Source organism: Talpa occidentalis, unplaced genomic scaffold (genome assembly GCF_014898055.3).
Source record: "Talpa occidentalis isolate TD23 unplaced genomic scaffold, MPIMG_talOcc4v2.1 talOcc4.16, whole genome shotgun sequence".
Taxonomy (NCBI): domain Eukaryota; kingdom Metazoa; phylum Chordata; class Mammalia; order Eulipotyphla; family Talpidae; genus Talpa; species Talpa occidentalis.
This window is the reverse complement of record NW_023601653.1, coordinates 2115216-2139901: the sequence shown is the minus strand read 5'-3', so window position 1 is coordinate 2139901 and position 24686 is coordinate 2115216. Positions and strand designations below refer to the sequence as shown.

At 54.8% G+C, this 24686-nt stretch overlaps 2 protein-coding genes and 1 long non-coding RNA gene across 10 annotated transcripts in view; 1 reads left to right on the top strand and 2 right to left on the bottom strand.

Annotated features, from left to right (window-relative positions):
• EFCAB6 (EF-hand calcium binding domain 6) overlaps window positions 1-17180 on the bottom strand; it is a 143126-nt gene extending 125946 nt beyond the window's left edge. The window contains exons 1-4 of one of the 4 annotated variants that reach the window (XM_037513407.2): window positions 17145-17180; window positions 15865-16051; window positions 12025-12120; window positions 3856-4001 (exon numbers count right to left, since the gene is read on the bottom strand). In XM_037513407.2, coding sequence (XP_037369304.1) covers window positions 3856-4001; window positions 12025-12086 — 208 coding nt within the window. In that variant the 5' untranslated portion in view covers window positions 12087-12120; window positions 15865-16051; window positions 17145-17180. The other 3 variants (XM_037513409.2, XM_054695992.1, XM_037513410.2) reach the window with 3 other exon arrangements.
• Window positions 17181-17769: 589 nt separating this feature from the next.
• On the top strand, window positions 17770-21021 carry LOC129145925 (uncharacterized). Of its 4 annotated transcripts, XM_054695991.1 has the most exons (6): window positions 17770-18490; window positions 18706-18756; window positions 19267-19406; window positions 19620-19713; window positions 19836-19871; window positions 20853-21021. In XM_054695991.1, exons 1-6 carry the CDS (start codon window positions 18322-18324, stop codon window positions 20903-20905), a joined length of 543 nt encoding a protein of 180 aa, XP_054551966.1. In that variant the 5' UTR covers window positions 17770-18321; the 3' UTR covers window positions 20906-21021. The 4 variants fall into 4 exon arrangements, 2 of the variants coding, with proteins under 2 accessions (XP_054551966.1, XP_054551964.1); XM_054695989.1 differs by lacking the exon at window positions 20853-21021 and having other exon boundaries at window positions 19836-20065; XR_008552103.1 differs by lacking the exon at window positions 20853-21021 and having other exon boundaries at window positions 17770-18478; window positions 18706-20065.
• LOC119248231 (uncharacterized) lies at window positions 19973-22100 on the bottom strand. 2 transcript variants are annotated; one of them, XR_008552104.1, is made up of 4 exons: window positions 22060-22100; window positions 21614-21852; window positions 21101-21371; window positions 19973-20992 (listed from the first exon to the last, which is right to left on the bottom strand). It is a non-coding gene; the product is annotated as an uncharacterized LOC119248231 (long non-coding RNA). The 2 variants fall into 2 exon arrangements; XR_005125875.2 differs by lacking the exon at window positions 22060-22100 and having other exon boundaries at window positions 21614-22008.
• Window positions 22101-24686: the final 2586 nt, after the last annotated feature.

Genomic DNA, 24686 nt, shown 5'->3' with positions numbered 1-24686 from the left:
AGGGAGGAGCTGCCTGGTCCAGCACTGGCCAGTGAGGGCAACGTCTCCCCTGCCCAGCCCGCAGAAAACCCCCCTTCTGCCCCCAGCAAGAGAGAGGAGCCCTTTCTTGTTGGTTTATGTCTCCATCTTGAAATCTTTTTCAAATACATGTATATTCTCAGTGGCTTTCCAAGAAGCCCCATCCTTGCTATCCATAATTCTAAATTAAAAGTATCTGAAAATATTGATTTGAGATGCTATGAAATGACCTGAAGGACAACGTTTCATTTCACGTGCCTCCTGCAACATCTGAGATTTCAACGAAAGCAGTAACCCCGCTTGTAACCCGCTCGTGGGAGTATAAATTGAGAGCGTCTTTCTGGAGGGCAATTTGACAAAATTTTCTACATCCGTTTAGGATATAGAAAGTCACAACAGACTGTCACTCTCGCCCTAATAATGAGAACAAGTAGGGTACGCTAAAAAAGATAGTGTTTTTACAACCCATGAGGGAACTGAGGATGCGAAGACACTAAATTCCAGAAAGGACAAGCCAGCCCGCCGAGAGACAAGCCTGCCTTGTGGAGCCAGGGACGAGAAGCAAAGCCAGGCCAGACAGGGCTGAGGGGTGCGCCGCACGGCGAGGGAGCCACATCTGGGGGCCCTGGGCATAAGGCAGGTCCGCGCTGCACTGTGGGGCCTGCACCAGAGAGTAGGGGGCACACCCAAGTAGGGGGTGCATGAGCTGTCCAGGCACCGGGCTCTTGGGTAAGTGTTGGGGGGCTGCTCACCAAGCTGAGCACCAGGAGGAAGAGCTGAGGTGAATCCCTGAAGCTTGGGGCCTTCACAGGGCAGCTCAGTGGTCCCTGCAGATGGGAGGGAGGACGGCAGGGCTGAGGGACACCTCTTGAGGTGCAGACAGCTGTGGTCTGAGCCGGAGAACAAGGAGGGCTCCCAAGACTCTCCAAATCTGGCAGTCAGCTGCAAAGGAGCGCGCCCCACAGCCACCCGACGCCAAGCGGGCAGCAGGGCTGTGAGACAGAGCTTCCCAGGCTTCCTGGGGCTTGGCTCTCAGGCCCTGACGAAGGGACCCTGTAACATCAGCCTCCCTGACCCCACAACGGCGCCAGACCCAGCTCTGCTCAGACGCTGCGGCCAGGCTCGCTGGGAGTCTGAGAGGAGAGGATGTGCAGGCGCCTGTGGTGAACACTGTTGACTTCCATCCTTACCGTGCTGTTGATTTTACACAAACATGACCAGTAGCAGGTCTTTTTAAAACTGCAAGGCAAAATGAAAGAAGAAAAGGTGACCTAAGCAAGAGCAAAACAGTCATCAGAAGACCCAGAGAGAACAGATGTAGAAATGATCAGGTATTTAAACAGAGGCTGGTAAATATGTCAAAGAGATTAAAGGAAAAATTGACTAACACGTTGAACATATGGGGTTTCAGCAGAGAAGAAACTATTTCCTCGAGCACATGAAAAAGCTGGAAACGAAATACATCACGAGCGAAGGACCCATCTGAAGTGCTTCGTGGCGGCCCGCGCAAGGCAGAAGAGGGGACGAGAGTCGCAGACAGACGGCAGAGATGATCCAGACAGACACAGACGCGAGAAGCAGCAGCACTGAACAAGGAAACAGGGGTTCCCATTCCGTGGCTCACATTTGCCGGATGAATTGTACTTCTTTGCATGAGTATCTATACAAATGTGTGTGTACTTGTGCGTGTGTGTGCGTGTGTGTATGTGTACATATGGAAGAGAAACCAGCCAAACATTTAATGGTGACCACCTTGTGAGAGGAAAATGGTGCTAGGAAATACTTTATATTTATGATTTATATCTTTAAATATATGTCATATAGCGTCCACACAGATGTATATATATGTTTTTTCATTAAATAAAGAAAAATAATTCAGCATATTTTAAAAAACACCATCCATCAAGTCAAAAGGCCAATGACAAGTGAAAAGACCACTGGCGGCAGCAAGATGAAGGATTAATTAACACTGAGAACACCTACAAGCCACCCTAGCTAAGTGGGGACAAGATGGGAACAGACAGTTTGCACAGAAAAAGACATAAACCTGATAAGCGTGAGGAGCAAAGAGGACCTACTAGTGAAGAAAGGCAAATTAAAGCCACGACAGACTATTGCGGCCCAGACATCAACAAGACATAAGATGTGCTGCACTAATCCTTGCGAGGATGGACAGGACCGGGCTTCCTAGAGGCAGGCGCTCCCCAGGAGTGCGAACACCTTTAAGCCCGCACGTCTGCCTCACCCAGCCTCTCTGCCCGGCCGGAGAGCTGCTCACACAAACTAAGACGCAGCCAACGCGTCGTGGGCACGGACTTACTGAACCAGAACAGACTTTATTATGGGTGATAAATGTTTGTGTTGGAAATTGCAAGTTAAGTCCCAACTATTATTCTCCCCCTTTTTCCTTATAAACAGATACCCTGTGATTTGGGTAAACATGTGGCTACTAGAAATAAAGCCTGTATCCCTCAGGCTTCCTCACAGATGCATGAGCATGCAACTCAACTTGCTGATTCGAATTGAGTGCGTGCCAGCGCGCCCTCCGACAAGAACACCACGTCCCCCCCACCAAACCCGGTGTCTCCCTCACGTCCCCGATGCACCCCCGCCCTGCATGGTGCCCTCGGGTGCTCCCTGCCAGGACCGCCTCTCCCTGCGGCCTCTTTCTCTCCTCTCTAGCGGGCGGGATGCTCCGGGGCAGGCCCTCCACTCCATCAGCCTCTTTATTCTTGGTTCCTATGACAGCTCCTGTCACACAGCAGAGCTCAGAAAATGTGTGTGAAGGAAGTGAGGGGCAGAGGAAGAGACAAAGGAAAAGACACACACTTTGAGCAAATTATAATGTCAAATTGCATTGCTTTAGAACTGAGCGAGCGGCTCAAGTGGAAAACTTGTGTCCACACAAAAACCTACACACAAATGTTCACAGCAGCTTTACTCCCCATCGCCAAGACAGCGGGGCGACTGAAGTCCTCCGGCGGTGAAAAAGACAAACCCACTGCGGTCCAGCCACACAAAAGAACGTTATTCAGAGACAAGAAGCAATGGACGATCACACTGTGAAAGACATGAAGGAGCCTCAAATGAATGCTCCTAACCGGAAGACGCGAGTCTGACAAGGACGCATAATGGACCATTTCAATTATATTAGATTCTGGAAAAGGTGCAAGTATGGAGACAGAACAAAGATCAGTGTGCCCAGGGTTAGGGGGAGGGAGCGCTGAATAGGTGGGGCACAGGGGATTTTCAGGACAGTAAAACTATTCCGCGCGGTGCTGCCAAGCTGGACACGCATCACACGTAAATCGAAACCTAGAGAACCCGCAACATGCAGAGCGAGCGCTCATGTGAACCGAAGACCGCAGCTGACACACCAACAGTGGCCCATCGGCTGGAACAAATGCACTCACCCATGCAAGATGTGGTAACAGGGGAAATGAGGCTAGGAGCAAAGGGGTGTATGGGAACTCTGCATTTTAGCTCAGTTTTCCTGGAACCCTAAAACGACTCAAAACAAGTAAGTCTATCAATTAAGAAAACCCTGAGTAAGGACGGACGCTCGATAACATAGTTGTTCAGCACACGGATTCTAGAATCACACTGCCCTGGTTCAAACGCTGGCCCTGCCACTTAAAAACTATGCAGTTTTTGGGCAAATGGTTCAGTCAACCTGCATCTCAGGCTCCCAACAGGGAAAGTGGGGACAATAACAGAGTCTCCCCATAGCTTTCCCGTGTGCGCTGACTGGCGTGTAGCGTCTTGTCCCGAGGCTGGCAGACACTAAACATTCCGAGGGATCTTCCCCGTTCCCAGCACTTCCTCGGGAATACTCACTTGAAGAACAAGGTCTGGACATGTTAGAACCACTCCTTGAATGCACCTGACACGGTGAAGAATGGGGTCTCAAACACGCAGACTTCTGGGTGTGAGGATCCAAAGCACGCCAGTCCGGGGTGAGCGCCGTTTTGCACATTAAATCCCTATGGTGAAAAAGAAAACAGATGAGATTATCTTCAAGCAGAGAAGGAACAGTCCTGTGAGAAGACAGCCAGAGATTAAAAATGGGGCTATTTGTGACCCTCTTGCCGATGTTTCAGACTTTTCTTAAAGTGAACATGAAATCGTTACTTTTATTAGCAGATCCAATAATCCTCAAAAATGGAAACCAGCAGAAGCTTCTGGACAGGAAAATCCACCTGCATCTGGGCCACCGCTGCCTCATGTCTTTGGTGGGCACCCAGTGGAAAGTACAGGCTCTTGAGCTCTCTTAAAGAGCCTCCCTGGAGGCGCAATAAGGCAGAGGCAGAGCCGAGGATGGCAGCACCGAGAGTGGTGGAGCGAGGGCCTCTGAAATGCCTCTGCTCTGTAAAAGCAGAGAACACTGGCCAAAACCATCATGATCAACTTTTCAGATCCTTGGAAGTTAACCAAACCCAAGGCTTGCAGCAGTTTGCGGGCATTTATTCAGGAAAGATGGTGGAATCCTGGTGTGGACAAGCTTCGTGGTATTTTAACTTCCCTAGTCCCAGCTTCCCCACCCCCAGATCTGTAGAGCCCAGAAACCAACAGCTGGGTAGTCACAGCAAAAACCCAGTAGCCTGCCCTGAGACAGGTCTGGAAGGGACAGATCAGGGGGCTCCTTTAAAGCCCCATCACCAGAAATTTTTCATTGTTTGACCCATTTGGTGGTTCCCTGAAAGACCCGACACATAAAGCTGTCTTTAATTGAACTGACCAGAGCTTTCCCAGTAAATAAGTATCATCAAAAGACTGTTGAAAAAAATCAGAGGCAACAGTTGTTTAGAATCTTAGCTACCTGGGGTAGGTACATAATAGATGGGGCAAATAATAGGGGGAGCCAAAAAGTTTTAAAGGAAAATCTGGAACTGAGATTCCAAGGGGCTCCGTTAAGCTTCTATGCCACTGGGCAGCTAGAGGACCACTTGCATGCAAAGGGCTATGAGTCTGTCCAGGGCTATGTGCACGCCCTGGAAAGACCCAAGATGGCCCCCAGGGTTCGCCTATGGCTGACCTTCGAGCTCAGCACCATCAGAAAGTGAAGGCTAAGGAAGAGTGTCATCTTGCCTGGCAGATATTGAAGGAACACTCCAGTACCCAGAAAGAGCCCTGAGCAAAGATTATAAGACTCTTGTTTCCAGGCTTTTGGTGAGCTGACCCCTAAACTGACAAATCAGAGACTTCATTGGCCATACGTGACAAAAAATATATTTTTTTCTAGTTAATTTAGATAAGTCATTAACAAACAACAAAATACGGAAAGGGGGAGAGCATGATTTTTTAAGATTTTGCCACATGGTATTATTTAAAATGTCTGCTTTTGAGCCAAAAATTTATGAGGCATGAAAAGAAATGTCACCCATACTTATCTTCAGAAGCCATGCAAGCCAAATAGGAATGGGGTCAAATATGCAAAGTGTCAAAGGTAAAAACTCACCAACCTAGAATTCTGTATCTCGCAAAATCATCCTTCAAAAGTTAAAGACAAATAGATTTCCCCAAACAAAAACTGAAAAAAAAAGTCATTAGCAAATCTTCTTGCAAAAAGAAAAATTATATAGATCAAACTCATATCTAAATAAAGAGCATTAAAGAAAAGAATAAATGAAGATTAAAATAAACATAAATGCACCTAAAAACAGAGCCTCGATATACACGGAGCAAAGACTGATGAAATAATGACATGAGAAACAAACACACCAACAATAATGTGGACAGACTTCAAGATATATTTTTAATAATGAATAGGACAACTGGGAAGAAAGTGAACAAGGAGACAGACGAATCGAACAACACTAAAAAGCAACCAGATCTGGGGCCTCCCTGATGGCACAGGGGTTAAAGTCTCAGCGCTATCAAGCCATCACCAGCCACTGTGGTTTGATCCCCAGCCAGGGAGCTACCCACATGGCGCAGCAGACCTCCCCTGACTCCCCGCTGCTCCCCGCAGCAGTGTACTTCAGAGGATCTGCCTGTTCTGCTCCCCACTCTGTCTCTGGTGAATCCTCTCACCCCCCTCATCTCTGGCCTACACCCCAGTTCTTGTATGCATAAATAAAACTAAAATCTAAAACAAAAATCCAAAAAACAACTAGACCTAATAGACACCTGCAGAACACTCCACCTGGCAACAGAATACACAGCCGTCCGTGGAACATTCTCCTGGACAGATCACATGCAAGGACACAAAACAAGTCTCAATGAATTCAAAAAGATTGAAACCATCAAAATATATTCCCCAACCATACTTGGACGAAATTAGAAAACATAAGAGAAAGTGGGCTATTCACAAATGTGTGAAAATTATACAACACACCCCCAAATAACTAAAGAGTCAAAGAAAAAAAAAATCACAAGAAAAATTGGCAAATACTTTTAGATAAATGAAAAAGAAGCACAGCATACCACAACTTACGGGAGGTGGCTAATGTACCACTTAGAAGGAAATTCATCACTGTAAATGCCTATGTTAAAAGGAAAACTCTTGTTACCGCAATGTAAAAAAGAATACAAAAGAAGCAAAGTCTCCAAATTAATAATCCAAACTTCATCCCTAAGAAATGAGAAAAAAAAAAGCACAACAAGTCCAAAGTGAGCAGAGTGAAGGAAATACTACAGATTAGAGCAGAAATAGATGAAATTTGATTTGGAAAAAAAATAGAAAAAAACAACAAAACAAAAGCTGGTCCTCTGGGAGATCAGCTGACCAGCCGTCAAGTAAGTCCATCGCGCGTGTCTAAGTTCTAGAAACGCGGCAGAGAGCAGGCGGCACTGAGCAAAGGTCTAAGGCAGGCGACGAGGACAAAAAGGCAACAGGAGGCTGTGTGGGAAACCGGAGCCCCGAGCCGGGGCTGGCACGGGGACGGAGAGGCGGCGAGCGGGCGTCACCCGCAGAGAAGGCGGCAGCGCGCGTTGCCAGCCAGCCTTGGCATTTAAAGGCCCCCTCCGGCCCCCAATAGGCTTATGGGGGCGAGGGAGGAAACAGGGAGGCCAATTCGGTCTCAGGCCAAAGCAGGCAGCAGGCGGGGTCGGCTCGGGTGAAGACGCTGAGGCGTGATCAGATCCAGCCGGATTCTGAAGGAAGAGGCCGGCGTGTTTTCTCACAGATCTGACCGGCAGGCAGGAGGCAGGCGGCCGGAGTGGCGCCGGCGGAGATGGCACCGGAGCAACGGGGCTGGGACACCCAACAGGCCCTGGATGGAGGAATCCGGGCGGGGGAGCGCGGGGCCTGAAGTGTAGCTGGGGGCTGTCAGCACATGGAGCGTGCGCGTGTGAAGGCACCATGTGACACCGGCCCACCAGGAAAGGCTGAAAATAAGAAAAGGTGCCAGGGCCCAGCGTGGGGCACGCCGACGTCCGGCTCAGGACAGAGGAGGGAAAAGCGAAGGAGAGGGGGAAGAGCGGCCAGGGGGTGGGGGTGGGGGGTCAGGGGGTGGGGGGGCCTCGCGCATGGAAAGAGGGACCCCAGGGCGGGTGGCAGCCCGTGGCACGGTGGAGCGGCAGGAAGGGCCAGAGCAGGATCTCTATGACCCGAGCAGGCGGGCAAAGGAGAGAGTCCTGGCGCCCTCGGTGGCTTCTGTAGGCTTTTATTGGGATTTACCGGGTACACGGCAGGCAGCGGGGCCGGGAGGCTGGCAGGCTGCCAGCGCCCAGCGAGTCTTCTCTCTCTCTCTTTCGCTCTGCTCTCGCGCTCGCCCTGCTCTGCTCTCTTCTGCTGGCGTCCCCGTGACGCCCTCTTTATAAGCCCAGTCTCAGCCCAGGTGCGCCCACCTGCGCGTGCCCACGCCCCACTCTAGGCGCCACCATCAGGCACGCATTCAGGGCCGCAGGGTCCATCATCCATCCTCATGGCGGGAGGGCGGAAAAGCCTGACAATTATTTACCCTACACGCGGCTATGGCCACAACCAGGCAGATGAGGACCCACAACTGCTGCTCAGATCAGGCCACGCGGGAGCCACGGACGACCCAGCAGGAGCCCCATTGGTGCAAGTGGGCGGCTGGGGGGCGGCTGCGTGAGTGAGTTCCAGGCAAAGACTGAGTGACAGTAAATAGCGACAACTGTCTCCAGGAGCCCTGCTATGAAGCAGAAAAGCGGGGTGATAACTGGGGGAGGGATGGGCGTCAAGGGAGCAGTTGAAGACGGAGAATCAGTGGCACGTTTGAACACTGACATGTGATGTGGGGCGAGGCAGAGAACCATGAAGTGGGGGGACTTGTTGATCCCCACAGGGCCCCCCTCAGGCTTGGAGCTGGGATGGACGGCTCGCCCAGTGACAAAGGAGACGCAGAACAGTGGGCACGCGGGGAGAGGGCACGGGCAGCAGGCGCCCTGCACGGCTCTTCGCAGCATGAGGGGGTGGGAGGGTGGTCTCCGGACTAAGGAGGGGGGCGAGGAACAGAAAGGCTGTCCAGAGGGGTCAAGTGGGGGAGAGCGAGCGGGAGGACGGCACCCGGGCGTGTGACGAGCCCAGCTGAGGCCCATGCACAGGGCAGAAGGCCAGGCCCTGGTGGGGTGTTTGTGTCCAGCCACATTCACCAGCGCGGGTGGGCGGAGGGTTACCTGATATTCAGGTCAGGGTTTTTAAAAGCCAGTGGGATACAGCAGGGCCTGCAGGGAAGGAGGAGGTGGGCGCACGCCGCTCAGAAAGGCACACCAAGGGCGATGGGACCTTGTGGTGTGGCCGAAACAACTGGACAAGACAAGAAACGGACAAGCTCAAGCGGGTGAAGAATTTGAAGAAAGCGGGGCGATTATTCTAATGCAATTAGCTCTTACTGAGGGGATTACTTTGAGCCAGGATTTCCGGGAAATGTGCTCAGGATTTCCGGGAACCCACCGGGCCGGCCTCCCCGGGCCTCACCTCTCACCACTCGCCCTTTTGCAGGCAGGCAATTTGCCCCCCAGGACTGCACAAGTGCTAAGCCCAGAGCAGAGCCCGGGGGAGTATAAGGTTCACAGTGGCAAGGGGACCACGGCTTTCCTGCTGCTTTTTACAAACTCATTAACACACTCCCCGAGGCCATGGCAATGGCAAGTCTCTGCCAGCGGAGAGTCCCCTGTGTGTGTGTGTAGGGGGGTGCCTTTCTTGCTGTGGGCATTGCTGAGGCAAAGAACAGCCTTCTTTATTTTGTCCATAAATTCCCTCCCTAATAACAACGAGGCATCCCGGGGCCTTGGCCTCCTGCCTCGCTGCACCACCTGAGGAGTGAGATAATCGCCGGAGACGCGCTGCCTGGTGTGCATTTTATCCCCGCACACAAAGCCGTCCAGCTCGAGGAGCACTTAGCTGAAGACAGCATTTAAAAAATAATAATCATACGAAAAGTAATTCCTTCTAATGCTGCTGAGGACGCTGCGGGGAACAGCCCCCTCCCGGGGGAGGCCAGTCTGGGTGGCCTGTTGGGTCTTCTCCACCTCTGATGTCTACCACCTGCAGGATCGTAAGAGCCAGTGGGGAGCCCAGTGAGATGTGGCGGGAGAGGCCCGAGAGCCCCCCCTGAAGGGTCTGGCCACGGAGGCTGCGCGCGTCCCGCCCCGCCTCCAGCACACCCGGCGGCCACACACGGGCTGGGGTGGAGAGGCAGGCGGAGGACAGGCCCCTCGGGCAGGCTCTCCGCCTGACTCAGGAGTTACAGAAAATGCCAGCTTGTTTTAAAAGGCCAGGCACGAGGAATCCCCACGGCAGCCGCGGCCCCGCTGGCTGGCGGGGCGCGTGGGGACTGTGACCCCGTCTTTCCAGAGCGGATGAGTGTGTGACGGAGATCACTCCAGCACGGGGCTTGGTGGACGAGCGATCTGTCGCTTCATCTCAAGGTAGAGTGGGGGCCTCTCATCTATTAGCGGATACCTCAAGCAGAAATGCCATGATTTTTATTGCTATTCAGACTATAACTTTTTAAATGCATTTATTTCCCATTTTTAAAAGGTTTGATTTTGAAACCATGTCGAGGCAGAGCCCAAGCTGTCAACACGGTTTTCCACATGTGGGCCCTGAGCCAGCAACATCTGCACCACCTGGGACCCCTTCAGAACTCCAGGTCCTCAGCCCCACCCAGACCCTCGGGTCCAAAGCCAGGTAGGGCCCGCACGGGCTGCCCCCTCCGCCCTCAGGAGCCGCAAGCTGATCTGTATCGGGTGGTGAGTTTCCCAAGGAGGCTCATGTGCCCTGACCCCTGGATGGCGCCCATAAGAAGCGGAAAGACGAGCAAACGTCACGGTGAAGTGGTTCTCCTGGACTCGGGCAGCAACAGCTGAGCCCTGCTTTGCTGGCCTTGTGAGCTAGAGACCACAGGCCTTTCTAAAGGTGGAGAAATTAAAAACTGGAGAGCAAAGAGATAGATTCATGGGGTCAAGAGCTTGATTTGACTCCCGCACCCTAGTTATCTCACCTGCACATCGCTAAGAACACGATGGTTCGCACAGGGTAAGAGAAACCTGTTATTCCTCAGTGGATACCTGCCCTCATCAAATAGCCTGCAATTCCACAACCTGCCCAAAGATCACATAGAAAATTAAAAGCAAGTTGTCTACAGAGATATCTCATGAAATACTAGGATTCTGGGGCCGCTGCCACCCTCTGCAGCCCAGACCCGCCTCCCCCATCCCAGCCTCCCACCCCCTTAGTACCTCAGACTTGACTGGCAACCTCGTCCACTCTCCCCACGTGCAGATGATAAGGATGAGCTGATTTACAAATATTTTCCAAATGACAGGGTATCATAAAAACCAATTTAGCCAGTCATCTGAATTCACCTTAGCAGAAGCCCCGTGGCCAAGGGAGCACGGCTCTCCAAGCCTGAGGCGCGGCTGGCGTCCCTGACAGCGCCTCCTCAGGGCCCACGCCAGTCTCACGCCACCCCCCAGACCTCACTCAACAAACCCCTTCTCCTGCAGCATCAGTTCAGCCTAGTGCTCGAGATACACCCGCACCCACGCAGACTCAGAAACCAGGCTGGACACGACCCAAAACTCTCCAGTTCACATCCTCCGACAGAGGAGCGCACCACGCCCATCAGCGCCGCAACGCACAGAAGAATCCACGGGACATGAAAGCTCTCAGGCCCGCGCTGACAGGCAGAGTCCTGCGGGCGCACACTATGAACACATGGAGATAAAAGTGAGAACACAGGCCGTCACGGGGGCGGGTGCGCCCATCTGCCTGACCACAGCGGCAGCGCCAACGCAGACCCGACAGGCTGGCAGGCTTGTGTCCTGCGCCTTCTCCCCGGGGACAGGATGTCTCATGTCAAAGTCAGAATCTAGCCCCAGCTAGACTCCACCGCACACTGACGTGATGACAGACCAAGCCACCGGGGGCCAGGACACACACAGGTCTGGGGTACCACCCCGCGCCCACCGTCCAGGTGGGTCCCTCTCGCCAGGGGCTGGGTTCGCAGCCTGGGAGAAGGCCAGGGCTGAACCCACTCAGCCCTGCCCCAGGGCAGGCGCAGACCGGGGCATCCACTGGTCCTATTCACGGTGCAGCCAGGCCCCCAGGGTGCTGGGAGGCTGGCGAAGCCCAGTGGCTCCCTTTGGGGCTGCAAGGAGGAAAATGTGGGTACTGCTGCCACCTACAGTGGGAACAGGACGCCGGCAACAGAGTAGCGAGTGCCGTCTAACACCGTGTTCCCACCAGCACGGATTGGGGCTGCTCAGTTGACCTGTGGGGGCCGAGGCTGCCTTCTGCGACACCTCAGAAGGCCCCGGAGCCCTGAGGCCACAGAAGCCAGTGCACAGGACACGGGGCTGCTCAGTTGACCGGTGGGGGCCGAGACTGCCTTCTGCGACACCTCAGATGGCCCTGGAGCCCTGAGGCCACAGAAACCAGCGCACAGGACACGCCTGAAGCATGACCAACAGCCACCAACCAGACACGAGTGACAGGGGAGACCTGAGCACAGCCTGGCCAGCTGGCTGCCTCTGCCACGCCCAGGCTTGGGGACGCGGGCTGGGGACGCAGGCGGACGGGCACGGGCAGCTCACCTGGTCTTGGTGCTGCTCACTCTGCCACCGCAATGATTTGCCTTTGTGCTATTTAGTTTCATTTCCTTCAAGAAAAACTTTCTGAATTTGTGAATTCTGAAAAGGAAGAGCACAGTGGGGTTAGCCGGGTGGCAGGCAGATTTCTGGCTTACTGAGCTGGCCAGGCCACAGGAAGGGAGGCGCTCGGCCTGCGGGCCCATCGGGTGGCTTTGCCAGAACTGGAGGACGGCCAGGGGACCGGGTCTGCCTTTCCAGTAGGAATCAGATGTGGACACACATCAGCTCTGCCCTTCCCAGAATCAGACCTCACTCACACGCACCCCACATATGCCACAACCACACACACACCACAAATCACAATCACACGTACACACACCACATACACATCTCACACACACAACCATACACGTACCATAAATAGACCACACACACACTGTACACATATCCCCCACACATCACAAACCAGTCACACCCTACACACAAATCACACACACACACACAATACATACACCATACACAATCCACAATCACACCCAACCACAAACCACCACACACACACATCCTTTCCCACTTGGCGCACTTCTCTCAAGATCCAGGCCCTGCCTCTCACCCCTCTCTTCCCTGAGCAAAATGAACTGAACTGGATCTTAAGTTTGTTTTGCTAATCGAATAACAGAAAGGATGAGAAGGTCAAAGGCACCTTTGGCATCCCAAGACCTTCTGTGGGGCTGGAGGATAAAGTGTGACTCCCTCCCAGTTTGAGTCTGTGCTACCGAGGCTGCTGCACCACCAGGGCCCGGTGAGCGCGCCATCGCTCCTCCTTCTGGGTGAACCTCAGCTGTCAGCATCGCACACTGCGAGGGCGAGGAGGTTGGGCTAATTTTACTATTGGATTTGAAAGCTAAACAGTGTTTGGAGTCTGAAGTAAGGTCCCGTGGCACGTTCTGAGGGTCAGCCTTGCCTTTATATCACCCTCCGCTCAGGTTTTCTAAATAAAGAGAATTCTAAGACATCAGCAGATGATGACTTTGGAACTTGGAACCTTAGAAATCAGCAAGGATTACAAAACCTGTACTCCCCAGCCAAGCACCGAGCCACAGACCATGAAACATGCTTCTCAGCCACGGGCCAGACACAGTTAGGAGGCTATTTCACGGACGTATTTGTTTATCTGCCAGAGAAGTACGGATGTCCAGTTTTAACAGATGCTATTTATATCAGAATCATAACAAAAGTGCCATCCATCTGCCTTGGCATCCAGAAAACATAACACAAGAGCAAGAAATGTGCACAGTCGAATAGAAATGGCATCAGAAAGCAAAAACGGTTGGAACCGATCTCTAGGCAGGAAATATCGCTTGACTAAAGTGGAAAAACTTGCAAGCAGCACGAAAGATTTTGGCACTTAAATTCAAATACTTGCGAAAAATCTCCTCATCTATTCTGAGATCAAATGGATGCTTTATTCTATTTGGGGACACACGTGATAAAGCGCCCTTCGTGACCCAGTATACACTCAGGCAACGGCCTTGGAGTCAAGAAGACATGGGGTCAGACTGCTCCACCATCCAGGGTGCCAACTGGCGAGTGAGACCATCTTGTCCTGCCCCACTTCCTCATTTGCAAAGGGAAACAGCCTCTCTCTACTCCTGCCCGGTCCAATGGGAAGGGCCACCAGGTGTTTGCTGGTCTTCACAGTTGCTGAGATTAAATGCAAAAGTGTGTGTTTGGTGATTTTGTAACAGACAGGAAGCATTGCTTTTACCAGCTCCTCCAGGGGCAAGTGGCCTCCAAGTGGGTAAGGAAGGCCCTGACGGTTGTGGAAGGGGGACCAGGAATGTGTCCAAGCGCCCCACCACATCAGGCTGTGACCACTCCTTGGTGGCTGTTGTTATTTTCCGGTCCTAGGAATCTACAAAAAGATGAATCAGGGCCTCCCCTGGTGGCGCGGCAGTTGAGCGCTGGGCTGTGAAGCTGCCCGCAGTCTCTGCAGCGCCGGTTCAATCCCCAGCCACCTGGCAGGGGTGCCACATGTCAAGCAGACCTCTCCTGCCGTGCCCACTGCTCCCCTCAGCAGTGTATTTCCTCAGTCTGCCTGTTCTGCTACTCACTCTGGCTCTGGTGAATCCTCTCACCCTCCCACGCTTCTGACTGTACCCAGTGCTTCTATAAATAAATACTTTTTTTTTTTAAAAAAAAAAAAGATGAATCAGAGGGCAGGGGGCAGAGGCAGGTAGGTGCTCACAGTACAAGGCATGAGGCAGGCTCAGGTTTTATGGGACAACAGAGGAGGCCAAAGCAGGAGGAAGTGACAGGGCCTAGACACCCGCGGCAGGAGGGCTACAGATCTCCACTGTGGTGTCCCCGAAGCCACACAGGCTGGCATGTGGCAGGCCCTCAATAAACAACTATTAAAGGAAATAAGCAAACAAATGACAGGAACCAACCCAGGGGCGGGACAACACCATTCATAAACACCCGTGGGGCTCGGAAGGTGTCACTGAAAACTACCGGTCACAAATCTTTCAATAATTCCATACAAATGCAATGGTCCATATTCTCTCCCTACACAGGCGGTCACTAGCCTACATCTTTGCCACTGAGGGGTCATCAAGAACCCTCCCCACCCCCACGCTGTGATGAAGCCCCAGAGAAATGGCTTTTAGGCCCTGGTATTAGAAAAGCTTGCTTTTTCCCCAGGAATTAAAGTGCTTCTTTGCTTGGACAAAGTCAACTGGATTTCCAAGGCTATTCTTTCTCCTGGAGTGGCCAAGAAGTGGACAGTGATATTTGCAAGCTGACTTGATCAACATTTGTGGACAATCTGAACTCTCTCTCGGCACCCTCCGTGGCTCTCCTACCTGCACTCCTCCTGGTCACCCCGTCCACAGTTCTGTGGCATGTTGGGCACCATGTCATTTTCTTCAACGTCATTTAGTTACGACGTTGAAGAGGGAAAAAAAAGTGGCCTACCTCAAACAAAATGATGTTATTCGGGGACCTGCTTTCATTATGCATCCCTCACTTCACGCTGTAGTTTCCCAGAAACTATGGACATTACGTGAGGATCGACTGTGCTCCCCAGGTCACCTCAGAGCTGAGTGAGCCGAGTGGTGTCCACATGTGGGAGCTCAGGCTCTGCTGCCTGCAGCCCTGCAGTGGACCCCACGCTACCACTTCACCGCCTGGTGAATCCCGGCTGCCCCCTCCATCAAGCAGGAGTAGTAACTGCGCTTTTTTGTAAGGAGACAGTGAGGACTAAACAAAAACATGTGAGTCCCAAAACTGTGCCTAGAACACGAGTCAGTCAGCATCAGCCAGGAGCAGGAGGAGCGACAGCAGGACATGCAGTAAAACTGCACACAAGTAGATGGAGAGGAAAATGACAATGGCCTGAAACAAAGGGAGCAAAACAAAATAGGGGTGAAAGACGGAAGCCAGGAAAAAGGAAGGGGAAAACACGAGCTCCTTTGTGCTGGCCGGGTTTCTCCTCCCTGCGGTGTCTCTAGTCAGCTTTACCAAAAACATCCCTTTACGGGCCCCTGCCAAACGGGTGACAGCCTAGCGGGCCTTGTGCTGGGAGTGAATTTATGTTTAAATATTACCCAACCTATCTATATAATCGCCTAAACCTCGATTTGGGGTATTTTTAGGTGACATACTTGATAAAAACGCCGGCTCACCCGCAGCACGGAAAGCAAGCAAGCAATTGTTTGCTCGTCTCGCTCACAGCAGCTCCTCTCCTCTCACGCATCAATCCTGGCAGGGGAAGGAGCCATCCAAGAAAACCTTCAAGGGCTCTCTGCACTATTCACTTTGAACAGCACTCTCAATACACACCTGCCCAAAGTGTAATTAAAGCAACTGCCTTGTTAAAAGCCAGCGGCCTCCCGGCAGAGCCCCGCTGTGGGCAGACACCAGGCTGGACATCCTCCTGCCGCTGGCTCTGTCTCCACGGACCAGTTGGCTGCAGGAGCCACAGCACAGGCGCTGTGGAGGTCACTGTGCATGAGGAAGAGGTGGACAGCTGCAAACAGAAGGCAGACAAGAGAGCAAATGTAAGGTCTCAGGCAAGCATTTTGACAATTATCTACAAGCACCTACAACAGGTCAAGCATAAAGGGAAAACAGAAGGAAACGAACACACAGGTAACCAAACAAGGCCCTTGCCTCCATATGCTCTGCAGTCAGGCAGAGGGGGCGGCAATATATTCACAGATAATCGAGAGGACGATGATACACTTTCGAATCTCAGAACTTAGCCAGGCTCAAAGCCAGATGAAGGGACTATAGTATGTTCAAGTCCAATTTTGTTTTGTTTTTCCACAGCATTTCTGTAAGTCCGCTCTTTGGGGGCCGCTGGAGGGTGTACCACTAGTAAAACATTATTAGTCTCCTCAGAAGTGAAGCGAGAGTTCTCTCTGCAGGGTCAAGGCACCCTATGGGGTGATTTGAGCCGCGGTGTAAGTCAGCTCTGTGCAAAAGGACATTTCTCAAAGTGCTTCCCAACACCGTTTCTGTGGGCGGCAGGCCTGGCGAAACAAAGGCTGAGGAAGACGAATGTTCTAGAAAGACTCGAGATCTTGACATGAGACATCAGTGCTGAGTGTCTGCTCTGGCTCTGCATTTTCCTCACTGCGTGATTTCGGTCAGTCGCCATCACCCCATAGGCTTCACTTCAGGTCTTCATCTACTAAGTAATATTCAAAAGATTGCTGTGGGGGCCACTGAAAACGGTGTTTTGTAAACTGGAGGGACGGGAGGCGTTGCCACACACGGCCCCCGTGACCTCAGGATCCAGGGGTTCCTGAGGGGACCTGCTACCTGTTTCTAGCCTGTCCTCCCAAATGCCACGGCAGCTCGCGGGCCCAGGGCAGTAGCCCCGGAGCCGGCACGGCCAGGCGGCCACACGCACGTGTCAGAAGTGTAGACGAGCCGCCCGCCCTGTGCGGGGTGACAAGGGGCCACCCGGTGTCGCGGGGTCGGGGAGGCGCCCGTCGCGGGGCTGTGGGGCCCTCGGGGCTGCCCGCCCACCTGGGCCCTCCTCCTCCGCCCCTGGGCTCGCGCGCGCCCGAAGCGAGCAGATGCGCGGCCCAGGCGCCCAGACGGTGCCGCCTTACCCGCGGGGCCCCAGCCGCGCGCGGACCCAGGCCGCTTAGCCCCAGGAGTCCGCCCACGCCGCGTCTCGAGGACGCTGTTGCCGAGCGACGAGGAAGCGCGCTGATTGGGCAAACCGTCTCGGCACCCAGCAAGAAGCCGAGCTTCGATTGGCCAACTGCGGGACATGGCGGGCTTGACGAGCGGAAGGGCGTGGCCAGGCCTGCCCGGAGCTCCGCCCCCGCGGGGGCCGCTTCCGCCGGAGGGGCTGTCGGGGCGCGGGGCTGCCTCAGAACCGGCCCGGGCGTCCTGCCGCGGCGTCTGTGACGTGGGGTCCCGCCGGAGCTCCGCGAGGCCTAGGCTGGGGCAGCTGCTCGGACCCTGGGCGGCGACCCGGGGGGTCCGGGTGGGGCATTGGAGGCCGGCAGCCAAAGCCCTGGCTGAAGCTCCTGGCTCCGCGGGAGACCCCGTGACGGCGCCGCCCGCTCGCTGCAGCCGCACCCGAGGCAGAACCCCCGAGGCAGAACCCCCCGAGGCAGAACCCCCCGAGGCAGAACCCCCCGAGGCAGGACCCCCCGAGGCAGGACCCCCCGAGGCAGGACCCCCCGAGGCAGGACCCCCTGAGGCAGGACCCCCGAGGCAGGACCCCCGAGGCAGGACCCCCGAGGCAGAACCCCCCGAGGCAGAACCCCCGAGGCAGAACCCCCGAGGCAGAACCTCCGAGGCAGAACCCCCTGAGGCAGAACCCCCGAGGCAGGACCCCCTGATGCAGAACCCCCGAGGCAGGACCCCCGAGGCAGGACCCCCGAGGCAGGACCCCCGAGGCAGGACCCCCTGAGGCAGAACCCCCGAGGCAGGACCCCCGAGGCAGGACCCCCTGATGCAGGACCCCCGAGGCAGAACCCCCGAGGCAGGACCCCCGAGGCAGGACCCCCTGATGCAGGACCCCCGAGGCAGAACCCCCGAGGCAGGACCCCCGAGGCAGGACCCCCTGAGGCAGGACCCCCGAGGCAGAACCCCCGAGGCAGGACCCCCGAGGCAGGACCCCCGAGGCAGGACCCCCTGATGCAGGACCCTCGAGGCAGGACCCCCGAGGCAGAACCCCCAAGGCAGGACCCCCTGAGGCAGGACCCCCGAGGCAGGACCCCCTGAGGCAGGACCCCCGAGGCAGGACCCCTGAATTATTTAAGTCCGGCACCAATGACAGCATCAGTGACGCAGTCACATCGCCCGGTCCCCAAGTCCATTTCAGTGTCCCGCGGCCTGACATGGAGGGAAAGCCCACCTGCCCAAGGGCCGGGGCCAACACGGTGCCCGTCAGCGGGCGGAGGGACGGCTCAGGGGACCCCGCCCCAAGGTCCTGCTTCACGTGAGGAGCCCCACTGAGGAGCCCCTGCTCACCCCCACGGGGGGGCCCAGAGCGCTGGCGGGGATCGTGGGGGCACCTGTCTGCTTTTCCCCAGGGGCCTTGGCTGGTTTAGTAACTGGCATGAGACAGACTGACCGGAGGACTGACCGGAGGACGCTGTGCAGATAAGGAACTTGGAGAGATGCCAGAGCACTTTGCGTTTCTATCCTTTTCAGACGAAGCATTGAAAAGAAAGCACCGGGCATGTTACCTGGAGAGAGACTCAGGTCTGGGGCGCCGCCAACAGACCGGCTGGGAGCTGTTCCAACAGACACAATTTTGAATTTAAGTAGGGACAGCGAGTCATTGACATTGAAAATACAGTCATTCTGGGGTGGGGGAACCTTCTGGTTCTGATGTTTTGTCCAAAGGCCGTGCGCGCCTGCCTCAGCAGGGTCTGCGCCGGGGCTTGGTCTCTGCCGGGCGCGGGAACAGCTGTGGAGCTGCGAAGGGGGCACTCACTGTTGGAGCTGACTCCTGGGTCTTTAGTGGGTGTTGAAATGACTGACTTCACCTGCAGGCAGCAGATTTTGCATAGTCGCTTCATCTACTTCACATCTCTGCAGATGGCTTCGCTCGCGCGCCCGCTGCACTAGGCAGGAGGCCTCCCCGGCTCCGGCGGTGTGTGCGCAGGCCCAGAGCCTGGTAACAAGCAGCAGTCTGTTTCTCTACAAGCCTTTTCAGCTCTAGATTCACGTTCTCGCCTGATAAGGATGCCTTTTACCCTTATGTTACAGGGAGGGTAACTTTTCAAATGGGGGATTATTTTCCTGTTCGCAAGGAAATGATGGCGAAACCAGAATCCACACAGATGGACGCCCATCGTGTCTCACGCATCTCTGCACCCACTCTCTACTGTCACTCATTCCAGATGGGGGTCAGTCTTCACCCAGGCCAGGCCCTCCTTGTGTGCCCCACAGCCTGTCCCGGTTTGTCCTCCCGAAGAGAGCATTGCTCTGCTCAGCAGTTCTCAAAGTGTGGTCCGGGAACCCCAATGGTCCGGGGCCCTTTCAGAGAGTGGTCAGAACTATTTTCATCATAACATTGTCAATTCTCACCTTTTTGCTCTGATTTTCTCATGCGTGTACAGAAGGCGTTTCCAGAAGCTGGATGGTGTGTGATCCTGCAACAGATTGAATGCAGAGGAAGTGGGCAGAATCCAGCTGTCTTCTGCGAAGCCAGATGTAGGGCAAATGGTTCTCAGACTTTCCTGCCCTCCCACCATCAGGATTGCCCTGCCTGATGGGGCACCTGCACTTGGTACAATGTTGTAAGCTCTGTTGTTTACTTCTGTGGGCCACGGCAGCGGTATTGAGAAATTCTCCAAGAGAAGCAGAGGCAGGTGAGAGAGAAGGGGAGAAAGAAGCCCAGAGTGAAGACTTGCAGGGGGCTTGGAGGCCTACCGGCCGCCTGTCCCCCCGCCTGCCCACCCCCTTCACCCCTTCCTCCTGTGCACCTGCACTACATGTAAAAGCCTGAGAGCCACCGAGGGCTCCAGGACTCTCATTTACCCTGGTTGAATCGTAAAGAACATTAAAGAGGTTTTCAAAAATGTTTTCTCTTTTCACTATTTTTTGGGGGGTTGGCGAAGTAAAATAACCTTTCGTTGAACATGTTAATATAAATGGATGCATTGTTCTCTAGATGAATTAGTAAACACATTTAATGTTTTTCATGAGTTTCACTTCCTAACATGGTAAATATTGATAGGTGGAACCCATAGAAACGAGCTCTTTGGGATCCTCCTTACTTTGTTCACATGTAAATGGATCCTGAGGCCAAAAAGTACCGAAGGGGCTTGGCTGCGCACAGGGGGTGTGTCCCTGGGCCCACACAGGGGGTTGGGAAACTCAAGTCCTGTTTATTGCTTTGAACACTAGAGTGGCTTTCCCACATATTTAAGTGGTGACTTAGATTAGTCTGCCTTGAGGCTTTGCCGTGTCATTCTTTTCAATTTAAGAGCCTCTTCACTCCAAAGTGTTTCCCTTGCAGGGGACATTTTTCACTTTCATGTCAAAAGTTAACTCAGGTTGTTTAAAAAAAAAAAAACTAACTCCATTCACCAATCAAGAAAAATCTGAGGCTCGGGAAAGCTCCGTGGCAATAATCCCCCCGCAGTCCGGGTTCTGCTTATACTTATATTTTCACCACAAATCTGTACACCTAGGAGCTCGGACCACAGGGTCAAGCCTGTAATTATTTCGCAGTAATCAATAATGATGTTATAAATGGAAGTTATGCCCTCATGTGGAGAAATACACAGCAGGAACTGATTAACCCCCGAGAAGTTAAGTGCTGCTTTCCGCCTTGTCTCTTAATAAAGGAAGGAAGAACAGACACGTGACGTGGATACAAAATGCATCTAAGTGGAAGTGAGAACATCCCTGGGAAAGCTGCTGGCGACATGCCTGCCCGCTGTCCTCTTCATGGCCTCCTGAAGCGGGACCCGACTCCTGAGCTGTCCTTGGGCGAGAAAAATAAAACAAAAATAAATGGGGTAGAATTAACTCTTGCAAAAACTATTGTGGTTATTTTTCCTTCACTAAAATAGATGCTTTCTCAGACACTCACCTTGTCAGGGAAGCATCTGCTTGCTTTAGAGCAATCAGCCAGAAACAAAATGGCGCATTTTGAACACTGGCTCTCCATAGAATTGATCAGCATTCACGAGCAGGCCCAGTTGGCCATTTTCCGGGTGGGGGGGCATGGAGAGAGTGGTCCTTCGTGGGGTTTCCTTCCCCTCTGGACAGCTCCCGACTGGGAGTCCATCGCGTGGAACGCTGGTATTTCGAATTTTCACGAATCCTGCCCTCCAAACACTTAGTTCGGAGACCGCCCCCCTCTGGAATAGAGAAGCAGTTTGAAAACAACAATTTCATGTCTCACACGCCTGGGCCCCAGCAAGCCCCACAGTCACAAGCAACTAACTCGGAGCAGGAGCTTACAACAGCTGGCAATTAGTGCTATTTAGCATTTAATTTGCGTTTAGTTAGGTAACGAGTGCTTATTGATTACCTGATAGGGAAGGAGCTGGCTAAGCACTGCCTGGGGACAGCTTGCCGGAGGAACCCAGCCTCTACTTACCTGCTCGGGACTGCGATGAGCGCTTGGGAAAGGCAGCTTGACAGCAGTGACAAAATGCTTCTGTGGCAAAGGTAAACCAGTCCATACGCTGCCACGGGGGTGATCACTCCTTCGGAACTCAGGGTTCTAACTCCCAGAGCGCTTCTGTCCTGGGGAGCGCCAGTCACGCTTCCTGTGGGCTAAGGCTGCTCATCTCCACCACTGCAGAGCCAACCCCTGACAGTCAGCAGCCCTACGTCCTTGGTAGAAAGGGAAGCCTGGTGTAATGGCGGGAATGACACAGGGCAGGTTTCCCTATGACCCGAGCAGACGGGGTGAAGGAGGAGTCCTGGAGCCCTCAGTGGCTTTTCACGCTCTTACTGGGATTTACCAGGTACACGGGAGGCAGGGGTGCTGGGGGGTGCAGGCTGGCAGGCCTCCCAGCCCCCAGCAAGTCTTCACTCTACCTGGGCTCTGCGGCCTGCTCTGCTGGCCTTGTTCTCTGCTGCTCTCATGGTTCTGGCGTCCCCGTGACACCGCCCTTATAAGCGCAGCCTTAGCCCAGGTGAATCCACTTACGCACGCCCACACCCCACTCCAGGTGCCCGCCCTCAGGAATCATTCAGGACCGCAGGGATCCATCATCAACCCTAATGGCGGGAGAGCAGAAAAGCCTGATATTTCTTACCTTACCTTACACCTGGACACCCCCAAACAGCAGCACCAGTGAGCAGAGATCAGTTACGTGGCTCCTGGAAGAGGTGGTTTGGGGCAGCTCCAGGCCAGGGGTGGGCATGAAATCACAAAGTCAGGAGGAGCGGGGAAGGCTCTCTGGGAGCAGAATGGCCCAGCAACATTGGCGGAGAGGAGAGAGGGGGTGCAGACTGAGGAGTGGGCAGTGGGGTAGGGCCAGAGAGGACTGTGTGGCAAGGCAGGCCCCACGTGCTGCAGAGTCTGAGGCTGTGGAGATGGCCCGGTGAGGCTGCATCCAGTGGACATGACCATGCCAGTCATCAACACCCCGTGGCTGTCTGAGGAGCTGACACCAAGGACAGGGACTGGGGCCTGGCCCTAACCTCAACAGCAGATGCTTGCTGGCCCTGGGGGGTGCTGAAAGGTGCAGTGGTGGCCCCCACCCCACTCCCACCCCCACCCCCTGGCAGCGGCGAAAGTCAGGGAGAGAGAGACACTGGCGGGTCCTTAGACTGTGAATTCAGAGCCTACAGCGGAGTGATCCAGGCTCAGGCTGGGAATGGGGTTCAGGCAGGGGGACAGGCCGAGGGGCACGGGAGTGGAGCAGAGGGAGACCACTCAGTCAGGCTGGCCATGTGACTGACGTGCCTCCTGGTCTTAAATGCTCCTTCTACGATGAAGAGTGGACAGTGATATCACATGGGTAGGGCTGTGTGGAGTCGAGGGAACAGTCACCCAAGGATTCCCCTACCCATTACCAGGAGCAGCTGGTAGCAGCTGCCATTCTGCTCCCAGAAAGGCAGTCACACTGCCCCACACTTGGACCTCCCGGCCTCTCCTGGGTGCTGCAGAACCCCGAGGGCCCCCCAGCTGACCTCTGCTGTGGACTGGGACCCACTGGTGAGTGCATCGTGGCCACTAGGGGGCGCTGTGTCCACTTGCCGCGTGCAGACAGGATTGAAGCCACTTCACTCTTGTGCCACCAGTGACGCGGGCACCGCGTCCACTGTGACCACCTGCCCAGGTGGGAGGGCCCTTCCTGGCTCCCTCTCAGATGAAGATCCTGGTGTATGAAGGGAAAATGAGGGGCCAGGTCCCCAAGGCACAGAGGCAGAGAGGGAGGGCTGTCTGCCCCCAGCGGAGCTGTAGCTGACCACTAGTGTTTGGGAGGAAACCCTAGGTGGTCCCCAAAATACTTTGTGGAATCTGAGCAGCCAAGGTCAGGCTAATGCACCGGCCCTGGAGGACAGAGGCGGGGACTGGGGTGCTGTTTGCGCTTGGGGCTCTCCCACTGCGGCCCGCACACTCAGGGCCCTACTCAAACCCCAGCCTCGTCCTGATGCAGTCCCCCCACCCAAAAACCCTCTCAGCCGCGCCAGCCCCAAGCTGGCTTACTGTGGCCTGAGAGCCCCTCCCCGCCGTGAGTCCCTCCTTTTAGTTACACGCATGCCCCGCGGGCCGCAGTGAGGGCAGCACGCTGCCCACGGACGCCTGGAGTGGGGTACAGGCACCGGAACCCTGGAGATGCTCTCATTCACCCCAACTCTTCCCCCCACAACGTGGCGGGGGCCGTCGTTACCCACACAGCACAGAGCTGAGATGCAACCAGGTGGGCTTCCAATGTCTTCCTATGAAATCCAAGCTCAGGAGCTGTAGGGGTCCCGTGAGGGCTCCTGACCGCAGACCCCCAAAGCTGAGCTCCGCTTCCCAGCCTGGGGCAGCCTCACACCCTCAAGTGCCGACTGCGCTGAGCAAGTGAGACCATTGAGCGAGGCGCAAACTCCATCAAGCGGGGCTGGAGGCGGCCTTTCCACCGAGCAGTGGGTCACGCCCTGTGCTGGGCCGGCCTTTGCCCCCTCAGTGCTGGTGGTTTATGGATGATTTGGGGCAGGCCCGCTGGGAAAGAGCAGACTGGACAGTCCACTAGCTACTCTGGGATCCGGGGGGACTCCGGGTGCCCAAATAAATTTTAGGATTTCTCCTGAGGAACCGCCCGCATGAGAAGAAAGGTGACTGTGGGGTAAAGGAAGACGCTCAGGCTTTTGCGCCGCTGGCCTCTGTGGCTCTCCCCTGCGGCCTTGAATGCAGGAGGCTCTTGGGGGCGTGGGCACGGGGCTCACGTGCCTGATGGTGGACACCTGGAGCAAGGTGTGGGCGCCGTGAGTGGGGGCACCTGAGCCTGGAGGCAGCGCCTGTAAGGGCGGCGTCACGGAGGACGGTGTGCGGCGGAGGGCCCGTGGGAGAACGCCGGAGAGCCGAGACGCACCAGGCTGGGGGGCCTGCCGGCCCCGGGCCCCCCGCCTGCCCAGCGCCTGGCTGCCGCACCACCCGTGGCGTCGAAAGACCATGAAAAGCCTGAAAAAGCCACTGAGGGCTCCGGCCCTCTCCTTTGCCCATCTGC

Coding starts and splice junctions, on each gene's coding strand:
- LOC129145925 (XM_054695989.1), top strand. CDS start 18,322: ATGACAGCATCAGTGACGCAGTCACATCGCCCGGTCCCCAAGTCCATT. Junction 18,757..19,266: donor TTACCTGGAGAGAGACTCAG/GTCTGGGGCGCC, acceptor CTTATGTTACAG/GGAGGGTAACTTTTCAAATG. Junction 19,407..19,619: donor GTCACTCATTCCAGATGGGG/GTCAGTCTTCAC, acceptor ATGCGTGTACAG/AAGGCGTTTCCAGAAGCTGG.